Source organism: Micropterus salmoides, unplaced genomic scaffold, assembly GCF_014851395.1.
Source record: "Micropterus salmoides isolate LMB-PRFRI ecotype aquatic unplaced genomic scaffold, ASM1485139v1 Ms_hic_scaffold_2, whole genome shotgun sequence".
Classification (NCBI taxonomy): domain Eukaryota; kingdom Metazoa; phylum Chordata; class Actinopteri; order Centrarchiformes; family Centrarchidae; genus Micropterus; species Micropterus salmoides.
The window spans coordinates 30,195,732-30,219,309 of record NW_024041150.1 but is presented as its reverse complement, the minus strand read 5'-3'; the positions used below and the strand labels follow the sequence as shown (position 1 = coordinate 30,219,309).

At 39.0% G+C, this 23,578-nt stretch overlaps 3 protein-coding genes across 8 annotated transcripts; all 3 read right to left on the bottom strand.

The window, feature by feature from the left end:
- Positions 1-350: 350 nt before the first annotated feature.
- LOC119913382 (GTPase IMAP family member 7-like) lies at positions 351-4,158 on the bottom strand. Of its 3 annotated transcripts, none has more exons than XM_038732800.1 (3): positions 4,092-4,158; positions 3,276-3,456; positions 351-2,671 (listed from the first exon to the last, which is right to left on the bottom strand). In XM_038732800.1, the coding sequence occupies exons 2-3, from the start codon at positions 3,280-3,282 to the stop codon at positions 1,755-1,757; spliced, it is 924 nt and encodes a 307-aa protein (XP_038588728.1). In that variant the 5' UTR covers positions 3,283-3,456; positions 4,092-4,158; the 3' UTR covers positions 351-1,754. The 3 variants fall into 3 exon arrangements, with proteins under 3 accessions (XP_038588728.1, XP_038588727.1, XP_038588729.1); XM_038732799.1 differs by having other exon boundaries at positions 3,276-3,523; positions 4,092-4,157; XM_038732801.1 differs by having other exon boundaries at positions 3,276-3,299; positions 4,092-4,156.
- Positions 4,159-7,689: 3,531 nt separating this feature from the next.
- LOC119913388 (GTPase IMAP family member 7-like) lies at positions 7,690-11,045 on the bottom strand. Of its 2 annotated transcripts, XM_038732806.1 has the most exons (3): positions 10,891-11,045; positions 9,895-10,011; positions 7,690-9,729 (listed from the first exon to the last, which is right to left on the bottom strand). In XM_038732806.1, exons 1-3 carry the CDS (start codon positions 10,895-10,897, stop codon positions 8,873-8,875), a joined length of 981 nt encoding a protein of 326 aa, XP_038588734.1. In that variant the 5' UTR covers positions 10,898-11,045; the 3' UTR covers positions 7,690-8,872. The 2 variants fall into 2 exon arrangements, with proteins under 2 accessions (XP_038588734.1, XP_038588733.1); XM_038732805.1 differs by having other exon boundaries at positions 7,690-10,011.
- Positions 11,046-16,596: 5,551 nt separating this feature from the next.
- On the bottom strand, positions 16,597-22,019 carry LOC119912888 (myeloid-associated differentiation marker homolog). Of its 3 annotated transcripts, XM_038732109.1 has the most exons (3): positions 21,922-22,003; positions 21,721-21,826; positions 16,597-18,846 (listed from the first exon to the last, which is right to left on the bottom strand). In XM_038732109.1, the coding sequence occupies exon 3, from the start codon at positions 18,708-18,710 to the stop codon at positions 17,862-17,864; it is 849 nt and encodes a 282-aa protein (XP_038588037.1). In that variant the 5' UTR covers positions 18,711-18,846; positions 21,721-21,826; positions 21,922-22,003; the 3' UTR covers positions 16,597-17,861. The 3 variants fall into 3 exon arrangements, with proteins under 3 accessions (XP_038588037.1, XP_038588039.1, XP_038588038.1); XM_038732111.1 differs by lacking the exon at positions 21,721-21,826 and having other exon boundaries at positions 21,922-22,019; XM_038732110.1 differs by lacking the exon at positions 21,721-21,826 and having other exon boundaries at positions 21,865-21,988.
- Positions 22,020-23,578: the final 1,559 nt, after the last annotated feature.

Genomic DNA, 23,578 nt, shown 5'->3' with positions numbered 1-23,578 from the left:
TTATCAGTTTTTTTTTAGAATTTGACTGTTAAGCAACTAAAGATATAATATATAATAAAAGTAATGTGGTGAAATACAATATTTTCCTCTGAACTGTAGTGGAGTAGAAGTATAAAGTGGCATAAAATGGAAATACTCAATCACAGTACAAGTACCTCAATATTGTTACTCTCCCCCACTGGCTCAAAGGATGGTAAAGTTAGTATTTCCCAATACACCATTCATAAAGTTATAATCTTACCAAGTAAAAACTTTTTATTTGTTTAATAAAATCTTTTAATTCATGAATTGTTCATATTAGTGATACATTGTAATTTACAAAGAACCACAGCCATTTTTTTCCTCGCCCCGAATACACACCTGGCCAATCACAGCGCAGTATAGGACTCGTTCTAACTGAACACTTTCATGGATGCACTCCATTCACTCTAATGCAAAAGGAATCGTTTTCTAGCTTTCTTCTGCCTTATTTTTCCAAAATATGGTCAAATGCTGTTCCTGGGGCACTTTTAACAGTTACTGTCGCTACCCAGAGAGGTTGAAAGGAGCAGTACGATTTATTCTCTTTTGTTGTGTGTTATAGCCTAAATTCTTATCCTTAATTATTAGAGCGATGGTGTTCTACATTTTCATCATTTAAAGTGTTATTTTATAGTGTAAAGTTAAGATCACAGTGTTAAAACTCTATAGCTCTGAGTTTATCTGCTCCTTTTTTTAACGTGTAGCGTGTAGTAGTGTGTGTGTGTGTGTGTGTGTGTGTGTGTGTGTAAGCAATCATGTGTGCTTTGGGAGCAGAGTGAAGGAGCACAGTAACACAGCACCAAGACACCAGCTAAGGAAGCAGATTTTGTGAAAATTGTGTTACAAATCATACATCAATATATCCCATCACAGTAAGAATGCCCTGTCTCTAGCACACAGCACAAAAGACACCAGCTTATTCCACTAAGTCAGGTTATGGTTAAAATAGCATGATCAGCAGAAGGCATGCCTAGGACACAGAGAGGGGGAGCAGTGCAGACAAAAAACAGACATTAGTCAAGAAACAGTCATCAGTGATAATCTTTAATTATTTATAATCTTTTTACTTAGATGTACCTTGTCTATACTTATAAGTGGTGAACTGTAGTCATGAACACAGAATTGACACCATCCTCTGACCTGTAGGGATGTTGTACGGGTTTATCTATCCTTTATTGGTGTAAACTCTTTTGCACCGATCTCTGACCATCTCCGGTGAAACTTTTTTTATTCTAATTGGTATTTATTTTTGTTGATAATAAAAATATTGGTAAAAAGTTCAAGCTTTCTCATCTGGCCCAAGTCTTGAATTTTTTACACAACATTACTTTCCAAAACCTAAAATAAATCCAGATAATGTGATGTTAGTTAGCTAACACAAGCTAACACTCTGCTTTTTAACGATTGTAATAATGAATAGAAGCCTGCCCAGCTTTACAGGTTGGTGTACAGTGTTGATCCTTAATATCGCTGTCTTTTGTCTGCAGTGGTTCACTTGTAGGCCTACTGTGTGATCGGTAGGCATAGCTTCTATCTTTTATTTTTGTCACGTCTGTTTGAGTCAATTTGAGTCAGCCCGAATACAACAAATGTATAATACAACTGTGCGAAACTGTCTGCCACTTTCTAAGATCCAACAAATTTGTCAATATTTCTCCAGGGAGTGCAGTAATAGACAGTGGCAGCGCTGACAGTTTGTCAGACTTCACAACAGTAACTAAGGTGGGCGTGGCTTAATGAAGAGTCAATTGTGCTTTTTTCTTGACAGCAACTACTGCCCTCTTTGCTGCTTCCTTGGCTACAAGATATCCTTGAAAACCTCCCATCACTGCTCCTGAAACCAATCCCAATAAACCCAGTGGCATACCCAAAAAAGCTCCCAACAACACACCTGTTCCAATACCTACATATTTGGCCAAAACCTCCCTGACTGTTTTATTCTCAGCCAGCTTTCTGATATCTTCCTCTGACATGTTTTCTGATTCCAGTCTAATCTGCTTCTCCTCCTGTTGTATTTGTTCCTCCACTGCTTGTAGCATCTCATTGGTGTAGCAGTTTCCATTGTTTTCCATCACTATCTTTTCTATTGTGTTAAGTAGCTCCTCCATCTGGAACCGGTTGCTCCTGTATTCATCCTTTGGGTTTTCGTTCCAGTATTTATTATCAATGACGTGGCAACGGCCTCCGCACTTCTTCACCAGCTCACTCATGTACTCATTCTTCTGGACATGATCCTCAATTTTCTGTCCTTTACGGAGCTGGTCACCATGAGTAAAGAGAACTATTGCATATTTGAAAGCTTCTTCAGAAAAGTATTTGATTATTTTGTTGATGACAGCCTGCTCATGCTCTGTGACTTTCTCTAATTTAAGCAAAATGAGAAAAGCATGAGGACCAGGAGCGGACTTTACGATACAGCTCACTATCTCAGACTTCATCTCCTCCTCAGATCTATCAGTGTCAAAGAAACCAGGAGTGTCGATCAAAGTGATGCTTCTTCCTTTGACAGATCTGGTCTCTGCTTGACATTTTCTTGTTCCAGAGTCGAGAGAATCATCGATCTCGAACAGTTCCTCTCCAAATATGGTGTTAGCCAGGCTGCTTTTTCCAACTCCAGTTTTTCCCAAGATGACAATTCTTCTGTTTAACGCTGAAAGAAAATATCATTCATTTATACTGTCATTTATTTGTGTTTTGTTTTCGTAAATAAATATACATAAAAGCTCAATTACAAAAGAATCTCATTGATCAAAAATCAAAATGAAAAAATAAGTAGTTAGTAGGCTACTCAGAAAATATCTACATTAGCATAATACACAAATTAATAATGTTATCAATACATAAAAAAATTATTTTAGTGATCAATATAACCTCAATTTGTGATACATAGTAAATATTTATACAGTAGCCTATCAATCACTGTTCAACAACATAAACTAATCATTTTGTAAACAGCTTTTAATAGGAATCATCTGGTTCATTTGGCCCTGATCCTGATCTCAGTCTGTTAAGTTCGGGTATCTGATACCAAGTCCAATCTAAATGTTGATTAAATGTTTATCTGACACATTAAAAATTCTACTGATTGTTGATTAGGTCTACAATAGTTAGGCTAGCCTACAGCATGTTTCAAATATCATTGTAAGGATCATTTCGGCAAAATATGTGTTTACCGAAAATACGTTTTAGATTATTAATAAATAGCCCTACAGTGAGCAGTGTTAGGCCAAGTGAAAGACATAGCTTTAACTTACCATCCATGTTGTTAAAAGAGAGATCTGTGAAGAGTAAACACCGATAGGATTTATCAGACAACTGTCCTGTGTGTGTTTTCTCCTGTGCTCTGAATATAGAGTGTATATAAAAAGGCTCTGATGCAGGTTGTATTTATAACTTTACTTTCACTTGCTGTTGGAACTGTGGGGGTGTTGTGCCCTTAAAAAGGGGGAAAATAACGAGAAAGTTGAGGAAACACGCACACGCAGCTCTCGCCTTCACTCGTCTGTATTGAATGAGTTTTTGAACAATGTATACAAGAAAACATACATTTCAATATTAGTGCACTCATCAGATTCAGGACCACAGTCACAAGTATCTTCTTAATGCATTCTAAATTATCTTTTAAACTAAATTACCATATGAAATGTAAAATGTTTTTAACAAAGTTATCAAATTACATTAATACTCATTTTTACATTAGTTCTCGCATAACACTAAAATGAATTATACTTTCAATAGTATTCATTGTCTCAGCATGACACAAACTCACCCTTATTAGTGATAAATTCACAATAAATTTTACAACAGAAATATGTGGATGTCAGTAGCTAGCTTAAACACCAACGACAAAGTTAACACTCGTGTATATAGCGGGACTCTGACACGACGGAGCCACGAGGTCTCCGGCTGCTAGCATAACGTGACACATTTTCTCAGTTAGCACAAAACTCTTTAACGATATACGCATGTAAAACGTCTCTTTTACTCATATAAAACCACAGTAACATCACGAAATGTAGCCTACTATCAGCATATGTTAAAATCTACATTGTTTTGTGAGTGGTCATCACCTTAAAAAGGGGGAAAATAACGAGAAAGTTGAGGAAACATACACACGCAGCTCTCGCCTTCACTCGTCTGTATTGAATGAGGAAGAGGAGCGCGCCGGAATCCCCCTACTGAAACCCCAAGGCATTACCAAAAGATCGACGAATAATCAACCCATACAGACGAAGATCAGTATTATCTGCATTCAACTTCTTAATATAACTCTAATTTTAAACAGTGACAAAACTTAATACGCATTATAATATAACCATTAATATAGACAAAACTTAATACGCATTTTATAACAGACTATTTTATATGCAATAATGAGTTATGAACTATAATGTCACATACCACTTGTCACACTCACTTGTCACAGGGGCAGTGTTTGAAGTGGGGCTATTCATAGATCTAAGAAATAGGATCTGCTCAGGTCAACAGCCTTTAATAAGAGATCATCACTATTCACATAAGCCTACATAATACAAAAGAAGAAGATCTATTGGCAGCCATCTAATTGTAACGCCTCTGCACTGTAAAACATGATTTAAGATTTAATTCTGCATCTTGCAACTTGATGTGTAGGCTAGTGTTCCGTAAGGAAATTCACTTATAGTCCATGTTATCAAAAGTAAAGTGATGAATGCCAGAGTGACGATGTTTCTTGTATCTGATCTGAGTTGAAACATCAGTTTCACTTCCCAGCTGCACAGTAAAAGTAGTAGGCCCTATTAGTAGAATGTCACTCTGTAGCCTACAGATCAGAAATATTACATCTCATATTTTCGGGTTCAATTACAGGCTAATCTACAGAAAAAAACAGAAAAACATTTAACAGTTCTGTAGAAAATGTTGATTTATATCACATTTGCCAGAAAAAAATAAATAATTTCTGAATAAATATCATTAGTAACAAAATATTGCAGTTTTGTCTGCAGACGCCCTGAGGGGTGGAAATAAGAAAAGGGGAAATGTATCCTGTGTACAGATTGCAATATCTAATCCTCCGACTGTTTGGCAACTACTGCTACTACTCAGCTACAGGAGAAACTCGCAATACAATAAATAAACAAATATTCCCCTCTGTCAAACAAGAAATAGGTTGTAAGTCTGGATGAAATGACTTACTGGTCCACCGGGCAATTTGGTTGACGAGAAGGGAAATATGGGAGCACATTTTTGACTTTGGGGCAAAAATAAAGCTGCCATCAGGGCACAGATCTGGTTACCTGCTGAAACCAGGGAAGGTTTACAGGAAGTGGAAGTTTGCCGACTTCAGCTTGAAGGAGTTTGAAAGTCCCTCAGTCTAAAACAGAACAGTTTGGTACTGGGGCCCTCTGGTGTCTAAACTGTAATGGGTTTTAGTTCAAGTCAAGTCAGTTTTATTTATAAATCTCAAAATCACACATCACAGATTGTAGAGCTTTATAGTCAGTACAATATATGACAACCTCTAGCCCACTGAAATAGATATAACCTTTATTAATCAGGTGATCTCATCAAGATCAAGATCTCAACATAGCCAGACACAACACGAGCACATGCAGCATCAGAGACAATCACAGACGTCATAAAGATTCAAACGTTTAAAATCAACATTCAAGACAAATAAGTGTTCAAATCCTCAGTCAGTATTTTTTTGTCAGATATTCAATTTGTTCGCAAAGCCACCCAAGGTTTTATATTTTTTTTATTTCGATTCGTCATCACTCAGTGTGTCTTCCTCCTCTCTTTTCTTCTCACGTAGAGACAAACACTAGTCTGGCAGTGAAGGCCAGGTCAGTAAGTGTTAGATACTTGGCTGTTATTGCTTGTAATTATGAAGGGATGCTGTTTAGCCATGCTAGCAGAGGTGGAGGAAGTAATAAGTAGTGATAGCGAGATGAAGCTGCATGAAGCATTGAAGCTTGGACAATAAATGTACAACAGGCAAAGTGATCATAATGGCACCACGGCTTTGGTGTCTGAAGCTTTGAATTGAATAAATTAATGAACTATGTTTGTGATGCCAATACATAATTGATTAACTTATTAATAAGGTGTCTGTCTTTATGACACAATGAAGGGTCAAAAGGGAAAGTGGAAACAAGGGAGATGGTTATGATGACTTGGTTTGTGACTTTAGATAATACAGAGAACATTTTATTCATCTGTATTTAAAAATATCTTTTCCACAGTGCTGGGCTGGGCTTCTTTTTTAGGAGATGATTTTACCTGCTTTAGAAATATATTATTAGGGTAATATAGTGTAAGAGCCCCCAGTTTAATTCTTACAAAAAACACAAAATGTCCAAAAATATTCTCAACCCTTTGTTGCTGCCACTAGTCTTACTCAGCTAAAATTTCCTGTTTCATTTATCACAATTTATTTGATCAAAGCAATTCTGCCATAAGTTGATCAAATATGTTAGTCATTTAAAGTAAGCTGTAGATAGCCTACAATCTAATTGTATTCAATTAAAATCAAACCAAAAGTCCACAAAATGTTGAGGAAGGTACATTTTGCTGCTCCTTTCGAATCGCACGCCAAACCCGCGAACCATTTCCTGGATCAGTCACGTGGTACGACGTGGCTCACAAGGCTTCGAACGTCACCACATACGTCACCAAAACAAGCCTCGATACGTGCTTCACAAAAATCATCCTGAATTACTGGACACCTGCTTCGAAGCCTCGATACGGACGGACACATCACTACCATTTCCCTTCTGCTCTTCCAGTGTGTTGACATCATTGGATTTTAACATAGGCCTAATCATAAGCTGAATTTGTTTTGTGGACACAATCATGTAAAATCCCACTTTTAGATCGTTCACGTTAAACATGTGTCGCACATTTACTTACAGCTCACTATCTCACAGTTCAACCAGGAGATTTGGTTTCTGAAATGTGTGAGAAACACACACAACTCTTGTAGGTTTACAGGAAGTGGAAAGTTGGCAGCTTGAAGGAATTTGAAACTAGGCTACATTTATAACTCCAATGTGTACACAGTTTGATATTGATGCCCTCTTGTGTCCAAACGGTGGTGAGTTTTAGTTCAAGTCAAGTCAATTTTATATATACATTTCAGAACACAGATTTGAAAGCTTTACAATCTGTATGATATATGACACCTTCTAGACCTCTGAAACAGATATGTAGGCCCTACATAACTTTTATTTAATAAGGTGATTTAACTGAGATGAAGATCTCAACATGGCCAGACATTTCAAGACCACAGCACCAGAGACAATCACAGACAATTTAAAGATTAAAAGTTAAAGTTTAAAATTGACAAGTGGCTTGAGGCATCATTTTTAAATACTCTGTAATTCATTCAATTTATAAAGTGCAAAGTGAAAGGCCGTCTGTCAAGTTTACTATTTACCCGAGGGGAAACTAAAAAGGATATTGAACAAATCATGTTGTGAGGAGAGCCCATAGGTTTCCTCATCAGCAACCAGAGTGCCTGCGTCTCAGACACAGTAAATAGATTTCTTCCATTCTCTCTGTTCATCTGCACTCTAGTGTATTGACTTCATTGGAATTTTACAGCATTACAAGCTGACTTTGTTTTTATCGCACGTGTCATCTCATGTAAATCCCACCTTTAAATCATTCTTATACTTGCGGTGCACATTTAGCACAGGTCTATTCACGCACTCTCTTGCCAATCCCTGTAATGTTTCTTGACATGATTTACATTCTTCATTGAAACATATGAATGTCTCTATGCATGTGTTTTTGTGTGTACTATGTATGCATGTATTTCAGTACCAATGTCTCTGTAAAAGCACTTGTGCACAAACCAGGTTTGTTTTTAAAGTGCCTTATAAATAAAGATTTGACCTTAACATTAGAGGTTAAATACTGTCATTACAGATATTTAGGAATATGTAAACATACATACATTTTTAGAGCCACATTTCAATATTTTACAATTAGACACCAAAAGTGAAGAGTCAGTAGTCTGGCAGTGTCATCGAGGTAAAGCAGTAAGTTTAGGGCTCTGAGAACCGTCAGATAGAAAGTGATACTTGTCTCTCATTTCCTGTAACGATGAAGGAATGCTGTTCAGCCATGCTAGCAGAGATGGAGGAAGTACTCAGATCTCATACTTTAAATGTAGCAATAGCACAGTGTAGAAATAAAGACAAGTAAAAATCCTGCATTAAAATGTTTACTTAAGCAGAAGTATAAATGTATTAGCATTAAAATATACTTTAAGTACCAAAAGTAAAAGTACTCATTATGCAGAATGACCAATTTCAGAATTATTTATATAACTGGATTATAAATATTGATGCGTTAATATGTAATCATCACGTTAATGCTGAAGCTGCTAAAGGTGAGGCACATTTTAGTTACATTATTGCTTGTGAGTGTGCCCATGGCGATCAATATAGATTAATATTACATCATACTTTATTTATTTATTATTTTTATTTATTAATTTGGTAATGCGACCCAGATTTGAATCCTCTGTGTGACACCAATGTGTCCCTGAGCAAGACACTTAACCCCTAGTTGCTCCAGAGGCGTGCGACCTCTGACATGTATACCAATTGTAAGTCACTTTGGATAAAAGCGTCAGCTAAATGAATAAATGTAATGGTACACAAAGGACGAATATACTGACTTTGGTGAGCCCCTGACATTTACATAGCATCACTATAAGGTTAAAGATTTGGGCTTTTATTATTGGATGGGTTGTCATGACATTTGATACAAGATTTTCATTTAATCTACAAGGAGATACAAGACTTTAATCATAAATTATCTCTCCCTTTTCAAGAATCTTGTTATAGATTTTGAATCTGTTTTACGTTTGGTACAGTCTGTTCACAACATCGTTTCCTTTATCTAAGGCTGATTGGGCTTCTTTCTTGACAGCCTCTGCTGCCCTCTCTGCTGCTTCCCGTGGGGTGTCTGCTCCCTCAGCTGCTTGATATCCTGCAATTCCTCCTTTCACTGCTCCCACTGCAGCAGATACCCCTGTAAGTGTGCCTAATGTTATTCCAGATACTGCTGCTGCTGGCCCCCCTGCTACTGCGGCTGTTCCTGTTCCTGCTAGTGCTGCTCCTACTGCTTTTGCAGTTTGGGATATAGCTTGCCGTAATTTTACTGGCTCTGAAGTCTCACTTAAACTTGTGACAACTACTCCAACAAACACTACTACACCAAACAATGCTCCCAACAATGTACCTGTTACAGTGCCTGCTAGTTTAATCCAAAGCTCATGAAATACTCTGCCCCTAGCCAGCTCTCTGATCTCTTTCTCTGACATGTCTCCTGGTAACAGTCGAATCTGCTCCTCCTCCTGTTGTATTTCTTCCTCCACTTCTTGTAGCATCTCATTGGTGTAGCAGCTTCCGTTGTTTTCCATCACCATCTTGTCTATTGACTTAAGTAGCTCCTCCACCTGGAACTGGTTGCTCCTGTAATCATTTGTGGGGATATTGTTCCAGTATCTGTTATCAAAGACGTGGCACCGGCTGCCACACTTCTTCACCAGATCATTCATGAACTTATTCTGGCGGACAAAATCCTCAATTTTCCGTCCTTCAGGGAGCTGGTCACCATGAGTGAAGACAACTGTTGCGTAGTTGAAGACTTCATCAGAGAAGCATTTGTTTATTTCTTTGATGACAGCCTGCTCCTGCTCTGTGACTTTCTCCACTTTAAGCACAATAAGAAAAGCATGAGGACCAGGAGCGCACTCTGTGATACACCTCACTATCTCACAGTTCATGTACTCAGATCTATCAGTGTCAAAGAAACTAGGAGTGTCGATTAAAGTGATGTTTCTTCCATTGACAGATTTGGTTTCTGCTTTACATTCACCTGTTCCAGAGTTGAGAGTATGGTCGATCTTGAACTGTTCCTCCCCAAATATGGTGTTAGCCAGGCTGCTTTTTCCAGCTCCAGTTTTTCCCAGCATGACAATTCTTCTGTTTGACACTGAAAGAAAATTTTTTTTCATAAATAATACTGTACTGTACTGCCTTTTAGATGTTGTCATATGTAAGAAGATAGCTACATAAGCCCAACAATAAAAATCTTGGTCAAAAATCACAATGAAAAAGGGAAACGAGTTTTATAAAATAGCTGCATTAGCATAACAACAGAATAGAATGGTGTCAATACATAAACGGTGTCCCAAAAGATTATTAATGAAGAAAGTATATAGGCTATGTATATCAAACTCTGTTCAACACACAAATATAGTGTGGTAAAGACCAAAGAGGATCGTTTCAAGAACAGCTTTTAGATATGCGTAATCCGATCTGATATGAACCCCAAACTGATCCAGATGCTTTTCCATCGGTGTGTGAATGTTAGTTTCTGATGAGCACATCCAGTGTGTGAATGTAACGTAGTGCAGCGTCCATACTTGGGCGTGAGTAGGCTATGTGTTGCAACCTTTAAGCAGTCGGATGATTAGAAAGGCGCTATATTAACACACTTTACGGGCTTTTTTGTTGTGTGATTTAAAAAGGTGAAAGTGACCATGACTAAAAATGAGAACCTGCTACCTGACTGTACATCCGTAGGCCTACAAAGAGAGGCGATATTTTTTTTTACCATTTAGAGAATTTTCTAATTTTGACAATCACACATTCTCATTTAGGTTAAGCGGTCCACATAGCCTAAGTTATATCTCTTTTACAGAGCAAAATGGTCGCATTGCCTGACTGTCTTCAACAGCGCAGCGCTTCTGCTCTAAACAGGACAAAACATAAACCGCGAAGTTCAGTAAAGAAATCACACAATAGTTACCGGCTTCATTTTATCAGATAAGCTCAGGACAGCACTTTTAGTATGAGATGGTCAACTTACCATCCATGTTGTCAAAGGTGAAGTAACTTTGGAGTGACAATTATTCAGAGAGACACGACTGCCAGAGTTTATGTGAAGAAGTTTCATGTGAGGACTGCTTTCACTTTGTGATTGCACAATGCAGTCAGTACTAAAAGGATGTGCCCACTGTGTTTTAACACATTTCCATTTTTTATGTCTCACTAGCTGATGTAACCACGATTGAACAGAAATATTCCATCACATGTTTTTGGTTTTAGGTTATATGACTGCAGGTGTAGTGGAAGTACACAAATCCTTTTATTGTGTAAAAGTACAGATACCTTTCCTAAATATAACTCCACTAAAAGTATGCCTATTGGTCTTAAATAAAATAAAAAAGTACAAATAGCCACCTGCTTTTAAAAATACTTTGGCTAAGTATCAAAGGTAAAAAGTAGGCTATGCTAATCTTTTGTTTGTCAGAACATTATTTACCATAGATCCTGACCGATCCTGTCGGCGTGCCGGGGGTTTTAAATATTATTCTGTGCCGCGTGTGTAGCCTAAATGTGCACAGGGTCTCTCTTAATGGAGATAGGCCTACGCTTCACCCTATTTCACCCAACTGGATATTCACAAAACATGATTATCGCCCAAAACTGCCCGCGGTGCTCTTAGTTACTGCGCCCGCAACATATTCATGTGCTTCAAATCTGGACACTGATGGGGAAACAGTTTTTCAACTTGAAATGAGGATTGCGACTGAGTAATCAGCTGCGTCTGCATGGTCCTAAAGCCTTCGTTTAACTTGATGTTTTTTTATATAGCCTGTATTTATTTTATTGATTGGCTATATCATCATAGCTGGTTATGGCCACGCTCCCAGCTGTGAATTACTTTTCAGCTTTTTGTTATCTTAGCAAGCCTGTTAAACCTTGACAGCTTCTGCTGTAGCTCTACCACACTATTTTTCTGAACTCATTACTACACATAAACACAATCCCAGGTTTCTGTTTAAGACTGTGGATCAGCTGGTAATAATAATCCTTATTTATCCTTATGGTAAACCCAACCCCTCCTTGTGCCTCAGCTGGAAGTAATGATGACTGTGAATTGTTTTTATCTTATTATCTTATTGTTCCTCACCAGCAACAAGAGAGTCTTAACCAGTTTTATCCCATCGACTTGTCTGAGCTTTTAAAACAGTATCACAAATGAGAGTGTCCTCCAGCCCACTTGATGTAATACCTACAAAATTTTTACTGAAAGTAATGGATTCTGTTGGGCCCCATTTGATCTCTGTTTTCAACAGCTCCCTATCCACTGGTTGTGTCCCTGATTATTTTAAAACGGCTTGCGTGAACCCACTTTTAAAGAAACCTGGTTTAGATCCCTCCCTCCCACATAATTTTAGACCAATTTCAAAACTGCCTTTTATTGCAAAGATTCTAGAAAGAATTGTGTCCAAACAGCTGCTCACTGTGCTGGAAAATAACAAATTATTTGAAAAGTTTCAGTCTGGTTTTAGGAAGTACCACAGCACTGAGACTGCCCAGTCACTGAGAATGTCTGCTGATGAAGGCATGTGCTCAGTCCTGGTACTCCTGGACCTTAGCGCTGCTTTTGACACCATTGATCAACATCATGTTAGACAGACTGAGGCACTGGGTGGGGATCTCTGGTACTGCCCTAGAATGGTTTTCATCCTACCTGTCAAATAGGAAGTTTTGCGTGTCTGTAAACAACTATGTCTCTCGTTCTGTCCAGTTAAATATGGTGTGCCTCAGGGGTCGGTCTTAGGACCCATTTTGTTTTCCTTGTATCTGCTTCCCCTTGGACATATCATCCATAAACATGGCATTTCTTTTCATATTTATGCTGATGACACACAAATATACTTGCCTGTCAGATCTACAGACCCTGGAATGCTGAGTTCACTTAACAACTGCCTTTGTGAAGTTAAAAAATGGATGTCAAATAATTTCCTCCAACTGAACTCAGACAAAACAGAAATCCTGGTCATCGGGTCCCAGCAGATGGCAAATCAAATACTGCCGTCTGCTGGTTCCCTAGTAAATCACATTAAGCCTGTGGCAAAGAACCTTGGTGTTTGGTTTGATAGTAATTTAAATTTCCAGCAGCACACCACAAAGCTTGTTCAATCATGTTTTTATCAACTTAGAAATATAACAAAAATTTGATCTATGTTAACTTTTAAGGACACCGAGACCATTTTACACGCATTCATCTCATCACGCCTGGATTATTGCAACAGCCTTTTCACCTGTTTAACCCAAAAATCTATTGATCGACTCCAGACTGTCCAGAACTCAGCTGCCAGGCTTTTAACCAGAACAAAGAAATATGACCACATTACTCTATTTTAGCTTCATTACACTGGCTCCCAGTATGTTTTAGAATTGACTTTAAAATTCTATTGATTATTTTTAAAGCTCTTCATGGCCTCTCGCCTTGTTATATTTCTGAACTTTTAGTCCCATACACACCAGCATGTACCTTGAGATCCTCGGGCAGAGGTCTGCTATCTGTTCCAGAGTCTCGACTGAAAACTAAAGGGGACAGAGCGTTTGCTGTCAGGGCCCCGAGGCTCTGGAACAGCCTGCCCGAGAAATCAGGTCAGCTGAGTCAGTGAACTCTTTTAAGTCCCTTCTTAAAAAATACTTTTATAGGAGAGCCTTTCCCGATCTTATTTGACTTTATTTTATCCCTTTTATTTTATTGTATTTTACTAATTTTATATTTATCTTAAATGTGTATTTTAGTCTTTTCAATGTTTTCATGCTTTTATCTTGTATTGTTTTTGTATTATTGTCTCTTGGGTATTATTGTCTTTGCACTTGTTAAAGCACTTTGTAACTTGTTTTTGAAAAGTGCCTGCCTCAATCACTTCACAAACAGTAGCCTCCCCCGAACTGTGATGTTCCCTCAAACCTTATCTCACAGAAATAGGCTACGTGAAATGAACACGGCCCCTTAACCCGGATTTACGTGGTGGTGGCAGGTAATGTGTTAAAATTACTAGAAAACCACATTTGCCGCCGCCAACTGTGTGACGTTGTTGAACCAGGGAATCCGTGTGTCCACCACGACAAATGAGCCTCATTGACTTTGTATGGGTGTTGTTTTAGTGGTGCCGACACGTAATTTTAACACATGACGTGCCACCACCACGTGAATCTGGGTTAAGGGGTCGTGTTCATTTCTGTGAGATCAGGTTGTTCCCTCTCTTTGAATGATATGAGGTAGCTGACATGCAGCTTTCTTGGCTTATCTTGGCGGGTCTTAATGCTTTGCTCAAATACACAAACATTTTCTTATAGAATAGCTACTTGACTACAGCAGGAACTGTCAATTTAGACAATAAATGTAAACAGAAATGGACTATTCCACTCAGTCAAACAAGAAATAGTTCAACTGTAAGTCTAGATGAACTTATTCCAGCTGTTTCACCTACTCAGACCTGAAGGGCAGTTTGGTTGACTAGAAGCACATCAGTGACTGAGGGATTCAAATAAAGCGTCCCATCAGAGCACATTTGTTTATGATTTGTTTTTGGTAAACCTACCATCACTGGCCCTGTCAAAGCACCGGAGTTCATTTAATTAAGGTGCAACAGGACACAGGTGTTGCTGAGCCAGAAATGGGAGCAAAAAGTTTTTTGACTGTGCAACATGCAATATGGTGAAAGGAATTCTGTTTGTTGGTATGTCTATAAATGGTAAATAAACGAAAAAACAAAGATCCTCTCCCAGATTTGACTGGTCAAGCGAGGAGGAAAAGGTAATGAGGAAAACAATGAAACAACTTCACATCTCTGACATAAACCCTACACATGTGTACAGACTAGATATTGAGACATAATAATAATAAAAACAGTACTGTTACTTACCTAAAAGATTATAAGAGAAAGAAAAAAACAAGTTTCTGCCATCGCTGTCACTACACACAATAACTATAAAGTAAAGAGTACTTTAATGGCCCGTTCCAGACCGGTCGGAACTCGGAAATTTCCAAGTTGAAATATCCATCTCCCAATCTGAAAGCATTTCAGGTGCATGGTGGTGCATAACATCAAATGTAAACAATAAACATAGATGACGGTGACATTATGTGTCTTTGGCAAGTTTATGCAGTTAAACCCTCAGCCATGCACTTGGTGTTCATTAAAAGGATGGCCATTTTATTAAAAACAAGTGAAAAATATATGTTAGGCCTACTCGTTAACTGTGTTACTACATCTGTTGGTAATCCTCAAAAGGAAATTTACAACTATCAGGTGGATTGTTTTGTACAAACATTCAAGGTGCACAGAGACCTTTACATCCAATTAATAATTAACAACTGACTTTCACCTCCTTTTGGACCTCCTTTTATAGCTCTGTTTCTTGGCTTCACATCATCTCTTGGCTCTCTTTCCTACTGCACCTGAGTCTGGGAAAGTCCAAGATTTTCACGTGCCTAAGCATTTGGTGGGAAAGTCCCTAACTGCCTGCTCCTCCTCTCTGTGTCTTTTGCATGCACTCTGTTTGATCATGCCATTTCTTCCATAACCTGACTTTTGTGGAATAAACTGGTGTTGTTTGTGCTCTGTGCTAGAAACAGGACATTCTTACTGTGATGGACTGTATGTTTTGTAATACAATTTGCACAAAATCTGCTTCTATATTTTCCTTTGCAGGTGTTTTTAATGCTGCCTCACTGTGCTCCCTCCCTTTTCTCCCAAAGCGCACGAACTTGCTCACACACACACGTGCCTGGGCAGTTAGATACAGAAAGGAGCACACACACTCAGAGCTGTAGAGTTTTAACACTGTGATCCTAACTTTACACTACAAAATAACACTTTAAATGATGAAAATGTAGACCACCATTGCTCCAGTAATTAATTATAACAATTTAAGCTATAATGCTCCAAAATAATTCACAACACTCCAATACTTGCTAATCTGACCGAAAGCTTTGTGTATGCTCTGCCCTCTGCCAGCTTTCTGATCTCTTTCTCTGACATCCCTGACGACAATCTCCTCCTCCTCTTGTTGTATTTCTTCCTCCACATCTTGTAGCATCTCATTGGTGTAGCAGCTTCTGCTGTTTTCAGTCACCATCTTGTCCATTGTGCAGTAGCTCCTTCACCTGGAACCAGTGTCTCCTTTATTCGTCCTTTGGGTTTTCGTTTTAGTATCTATTATCAACGACGTGGCACCGACCTCCACACTTTTCCAGCAGATCACTCAGACCTTCACTTTGATAGACAAACTTCCTGATTGTCTCTCCCTCAGGCAGTTGGTCACCGTGAGTGAAGACAATTGTGACATATTTTAAAGCTTCTTCAGATAAATACTTGTGCAGAAGTTTGATGACGTACTTCTCCTGCTCCGAGAATTTCTCCACTTTAAGCACGATGAGAAATGCATGAGGCCCAGGAGCACACTCTGCAAAACATCTCCCTATCTCCGGCTTCATGTCCTCCTTAGCTTTCCCTTCGTCAAAGAAACCATGATCAAAGTGATTTCTCTTCCATTGAAAGATTTAGTTTTGGATTTACATTTTGCTTGTTCTAGATTCTGGTGAATGATTTATCTCAAACACTCTCTCCAGTTATAGTGTTTTCAAATGTATCACTACAATGTTCAGTCTTGACAGAAATAACTGAAAGAAATTAACTTTACGTCCATGTTCAAAACTGAAGTAATTGAGACAATAAGAGTGAAAAGACTACCGGAGTGTATGTGAATGTTTTTTTTTATTGTTTTCCTTGAGATGGGAAGAGAAGGGAAGAGGCACCACATCTTGAAAACCCGAACAAACAGGCTGAGGAACAGCTTTAGCCTAGCCTAGAGCTATAGCCTCCATCGGCCCCTCCACCACCCACACACAAACTCGACAACCATAAATGAGGACTATAAACATGCAATACAGACCCATACTATTGTGATACAGTGTGTGGTACAATATACAATGAACTCTTAAAGCACTGTATGCTGTTGTTGCCTTTATTTATTTATTTATTTATTACTGACTCCTTTTATTATTTATTGTTTATGTACTGTGTTGTCTAGTTTGTCTGACGTGTATTTTTAATCTTATGCCTTGCTGCTGCTTCTGAGATACCAAACAGAATTTTGTGACAGTGATTATAATGACAACAAACTTCCTTCCATACTTTGTTGTGATCTGTAATATTGCAATGAAGTTATCCAAGTGTCCTGAAGATCCTGTCTATATATCATCCTGGTGTTTTGCTTGATTAGTTGTGTTTATGTATCTTGACTACCTAGAATCTTCCACAGAAGCAAAGCTCCAAATTTTATGCAGTGAATTATGAAAGCCACAACACATGGTGTAACCACAATCACAGCACATACCGCAGGCCATCTTGTGTGCTTAAAAAATAAAATATTTATTGGTTTAACTAAAAGCTTTATTTGGTCAAATTCTTTCTTTTAAAATGTTTCAGATAATATGATATCAGCACAAAAGGACAGCTAAATTATTTTCCTCCAAAAGCTTATTAACAAAAGTAGATTTTAAACAAACCTTTGTCAGGTTGTGATGAGAGTGTGGGGTTATTATACAAGTTCCTCTGCATGTCTCAGATATAGTAAATACATTTCTTCCCATTTCTTCTGTTGTTCACCTGAGCTCCAGTGTGTTGACTTCATTGGATTATAACAACATTACAAGCTTTTGTCACGCCATCATGTGAAATTCCACCTTTAGATCGTTCACATTAAACTTGTGTTGCATATTTAGCACAGGTTTAATCACATTAGAGGTTAAATACTGTCACTGCAGATATCTGGGAATATATAAACATGTACTTTCCTTGTTTTAACATGACATCTCACTGCAGCATTTTACAATTAGACACCAAAAAGGAAGAGTAAGTTCGACATTAGCTAGAATTTTCTGCAAAGCCACTCAAGCTCTTATACAATTTATTTCTGTTCTCCATCACTCAATGGGTCTCCCTTCTTCATCTCTTCTTCTCAGGCAGTGACAAACACTAGTCTGGCAGAGTAGGCCAGGTCAGCGAGGTAAAGCAGGAAGTTGAGCGCAGTAAGCACCGAGACAGTGATCAGTTTTGAATCTTGGCCTCCATACCGGTACTGTTTCTCAAACTGGAACACGGGCCAGATGATGGTTGCACTCAAGTACATGATAACTGCCAGGATCCCGTAAATTGACAGGAATTTGGGGAAGGAAATGGGGAGAAGGCCGGTGCACTCGCCCACACACATCACCACCACAGCCATGGAGACGATGAAGCAGATGCAGTAGACGGCCATGCACCACTTGAGTGCTGCGTGATGGTTGTATGACACGGGTTCGCTGACCAGGATGAAAATAACACAGGCCACAAAGGTCTGGCTCACCTTCAACAGGCCTGGAGCAGTAGCCATGTAACCTGCCACCTCTCCTGGTCTCGCTTTAGACAGGCTCACCTCCCCCATGTAGGCTACCGTTGCAAGGCAGGAGAAGACGGTGGAAGTGATGCGATATCCACGAACCTCGTCATTAAGCCTCTGGTTTTTAATGAAAAAAACTGGGAAGATGACAGAGGCAGAGAGGCAGAGGAAGGTGGCGTAGCAGGCGATAGTGATGGGGAAATTGGACCAGGAAACCGGGGCTCGGGCCTGAAGGCCGAACTGCTCCACCAGCAGGACCAGCAGGGTGCAGGTGAAGCTGAACGCCCAGCAGAAGATGCACCAGTCACCCATGCTTACGTTGTGCACCCAGGCTCCGTGTGCTGCGACACTGAACGCCACGCAGGTGAACACCAGGGCAGCTAAACGCACCCATAGCAGCCGGGGGGTGGACAATACGATCAGTGGCATGATGGGAAAATCGCAATCAGTCAGGAGATTGAAGTGGCTTCTGTCGTCCAGCGAGGGTTAAGATGAGTCTTTAATACTGAACGGAGATCTCAAGTGGGCTGCTTGTCACACACTCTGTGGACGTTTCTCACATATTCTGCAGAAAAACAACAAGAGAGAAATCTGAATAAATTTAAATTTGGTGAAAAGATAAAACAGGAACATACCTGTACTACATATAGAAATATGTAGAATAGAGATGCAAGGCAGGCAGTACTGTGCAGTAGATCAGTGGAATAAAGCATCCTATGATGCTTCATTTCTTAAGTAGAGATTTAAACATATTCTGCTTTCTTACAAATGTTGTAGCCCTAAATTAATGATGCATCATTTAAGCCTGAACAGCCCATAATAAAGAAGTTGTCCAGTGTCCAGTCTTGTTTCATGTCTTGGGTAAATGACAACCAAAGCTAATGTCAAATAGTGAGAAACGGCAACATAAGAGCTGCTAATTTGATTATTAATGAGTTTTTCATCCCTGGCTGACATGTTCAGGCTCAAACCACAGTTGCGTAAAGACCGAAGTATGACTGAGGAACTTGTTCAAGCTGTGACCTGTGCCAGGAAGGTTTACAGGAAGTGGGAGTTTTCCGTCTTCAGCTTGAAGGGGTTGGACGTAACAGTTGGATATTCGTGCCCTCTAGTGTCCAATATGTGACGGTTTTTAGTTCAAGCCAAGTCAATTTAATTTACAGTATATATCCCATTTGTTGCTATATTTGCTGTACAATCTGTATTTGACACCCCTAGACCATTCAGACCTGCCTATTTTTACCTTTATTTAATCAGGTAATGTTATTGAGTTTAAGATCTCAGCATGGCCAGAAATAACAAGACAACATACAGCACCAGAGACAATCACAGACGGCATTAATGAGATTCAAAGTTAAAGTTCATAATCCACCATTTGCATGAGACATTGGAGTTTTGAAATCCTCTGTAATCCACTCCATTTATAAGCCAGTCTTCCCAAGTTCAGTATTCACTCGCAGGGTACCAAGAGTTAAACAGGCCGGAGATCTGGTTTGGTGAGCAGCAGTGGTTTTAAATTTGAAAACTTATATCCTGAGGCAGCTTTTTCAGGAAACCTTTGTGAGGCTCTTTGTATTGATAATGAGGAGAAGGCTGTTATTTTTCTTGTACTACACAATTAGTATATTTATCTGCTGTAATAAAATACAAAGAACAATAACAAACTGCATCCTAAAATAGAGCGATCGGCATGAGAATAAAGGATCTCCAAAGCCACAGTCACTTTGTGTTAAAAAGTGGTGGGGACATAAGGGCCCAAATTCAGGGCCTGATGATACACTTCTGTCACGAGACCAGACGATGCTCAAAAACAAGATGAGGAGATCTTTAACACTATTTTGAAGAAATATGATATGATGGGTTCTCCCCAGAAGATTCAGAGCATTAAACACTTAATTTCTTGCATTCTGGTGACATCTTCTGCTTCACTTTAGGGTGGAAATGTCTTCATTTATAAAAAGTGAAACAAATAAAATCAACTGGCAGGTGACAAATAAATAGAATGCAATAATCATCAGCCTGTTACCTTTTTGGGGCAATGCACATTTGTTTCTTCTATATTGAAATTGCTTTGCATGTTTTTTTATTGTGCAAATAAACTTTTCTCAAAGCATTTTAACAAATGCTTTCAAAAAGTCACGGGGTCAAAATCAGCCATTTCAAAATGTGGTGGGGACGTGTCAGCGTCCCCAGTGTAAATAACACCTATGAGCTCATAGTTAACTGTGCGATCCTGTCCTCAAGACCAAAGCGTGCTTTATGCTTATGTAAGAGTAGTTTCTGTGCCATTTCCTTCACATGCCGTTTGAAAGCCAGATTCACAGATAATTCATGAGATAAAGTGACATAAGGGAAACTTCCACCTAAAACCTCCTTCCATTGCCACAGGTTAAATGAGCTTTATTTTGAAAGAGAGGTGGATTTCTCTCACTCATGGAATACAATGAAGTGAGGCAATGCGCCCTTGCCAAATTTTAAATTGCAGTACTGGCATTTGACAAACAGATGATGAGGTATCTGCTGTAGATGCAGATGCTGAGACCATAACCTCTGCTCTACAGACAGAGCGGTTGGTGCATCTGCCATGGAGAAAAGAATGCTGCCTCATTCTGCCAATGCAAACCTTGAAAATGGCTAATCGCATTTGTCTTTTAGCCGATGATGCCATAGAGTCTACTTCCTGTTTTGTGTAATGAGAGTAATACACAGGAAGCAGCTCTGGAGCGCTAACGGCATGTCCGCAGGAACCCACACCAGCAACCAAATGAGCACTTAATCACTTTGTCAGACATAATGTGAATCAAGCCTGGAGCTAGAAATGCAGCTCTTCGGCTGATAATACAAAAAAACCTCCCTCTTTAACATCAGCTAGAATCAATCATCTTTTCTAGTGAAATATTATGAGTTTAAACATAGGTCTGCTGCTGGTCTCCCAGTTTGACATGGTAAGAGAAACTGTTTAGATAAAAAAAGATTAAAAAAACCTGTTGAAGCATACTGAGAAAGATGTGGTTGTGTGGTGTACGTGACCTTGTGCTGTTCCTGCTGACAGGAAACCAGCCTGGTTTGATTTTTTGGTTTTATGCTATGCATAGGCCTACTGCATATAGGTCAAAACAAACACATAGTGCTACTGTAGCTTAGGCCTATATCACTGTGTAGGCCTAGCCCATACCTTAAATGTTGATCATTTACACTGGCGTGAAATGGGAGCGTATGAACACAGAAAGCTTCTTAAAACTAACTACACCTTTTCATACATTCCGTTATTTCCTGGTTTTAAGAGAGTCGAGGCTGCAAGCAGACACATCAGCGTTATAATGGAACCAGAGGAGATAGTTTAATTTAAGTACATAGTATAGCCTACTCTGTAAAATAGCCTATAGCCTACACATTACAACTGGCGCATAAAGTGAGTGATATAGATTTTTTCCCGTACCAAATAGAGGTGATACCGCGCCCAGAGGGCTGTGCCATAATGAGCTCTTCTCGCTTGTCCAAAAATAGACCAGAATAAACGCTCTCCAGACTTCTGCATAAACTCTCTGCGAAAAAAAAAAACAAGACTGAAGAATGATCTTACCGATTTCTAGTGTGGGAGTTGTCTTTCATGTTTTTGCTATAAGCTTTAAGTTCCTACCTCGCGGAGCCTCCTTAGCGGCGCATCCCCTTCTCTCATCCACCCATCGACCCATACCTCATACAGCTGAGTGGATCCCACGCCCCGCGCTGGCCATATTTGGTAAAGTGTTGAAACCCTCTCCAACCCTCAGTAAGGTCATCGCAATTCAAAGTGTGTCATAATACGCCAGCAGAAAATAACTGATGCGAATATGCCCGCTGAAAGAATTAGTACCTATCTCTTTGCTAAAGTTCTGTGATTTACTTTTTTGGTGTAGCCACTTTTCCCATATCTGCTTGTAGCTATCAGAATCAGAATGAGGTTTATTACCAAGTACATTTTCACATAGGAGTAATTTGCCTTGGTATCTGCTTTACAGAACATAATATAAATAGGCCTATAAGTAAAGAGATCAAAAATGAACAAGTATACAAAATAATACAATAATACTAATGGAAAAAAAGAATGCCAAAAATATACAAGATATTAACAAGCAATGTGAAAAAACTCACAGTAACCATAAAAGAATTAGTGCAATGGACACTGTTCAAAGTGGAGCATTGTTCTAAGGTGTGGGGTCAGGTGTGTGTGTGTGTGTGTGTGTGTGTGTGTGTGTGTGTGTGTTTGAGGGGCATGAGAGTCAGTGACAGTGGGGGACCTGGCTTTGTTGAGGAGGCCAACTGCAGCGGGAAAGAAGTGTTCTTGCACTGTTCATGCCAACAACAGGAGCAAAACATATACATGGTTTACTGTGGTAAAGCCTATTTTTTAAAGCTGGCAAGGGCGTCACTTTGTTTGTAAAAGTGGTGGGGACATGAGCGCTCAGATTAGGGCTGTGAAGATATTAACTCAGGAGACGCGAGGATGCACTGGGCTCAGGAGAACAAGATGAGAACATATTTTAACACTATTTCGAAGAAATATTCAGCACTGAAATGAGTTGGGGGCTTGGGTGTCCTCCCCCAGAAAACTTTAAAAGTGCATTAAACACTTACTTTCCTGCATTCTGGAGACATTTTCTGCATCAATTTATGATGGAAATGTCTTAATTTATAGCTGTAAAGGGAAACACAGAATCCAGGTGACAACTCAGAATATAAGAAATATAAAAAAATTGTAATGCAGAAATCAGTAGCTTGTTCTTTTTTTATCTTAAGTTGTTTTGTTTGGACAATGCACATTTGTTTCCTTTAACTGCCTTGCATTGCATGTTTCATTATCATTCAGCTTGTTAACATTTCTTGTTGCAAGCTACATTTCAGAACGTTTTTAAACAATGGTTTCAAAAAGTGATGGGGACATGTTCCCAGCTTCTCCAGTGGACAGCACTTAGCACTTTAAAACATTACATTGCACTTAATTGCACAGATTGGCACTAAACTGCATATCTTAACATATTGCACTTTACAACAGATTACTTTCACCTTATAACTGATTTACTTTGGTAACCAGCTCATGATCTACAAGTGAAGCACTCTCTTACAGGCTATATTGTGGTGTAGTGTGTGTTGTCTTTTTTTGTTTTGACCTGGGAGTCTGCAGAGGAAAAATAGCCTTCAGGCTAAATCTGGCATATTTACATTGACGTACATAATGATATGTTCATTAATGTGCTATGTCCATTTTAAATAAATAAAATATGACAGCCCATAGTAGGCTATAAGTTTCTGCCATA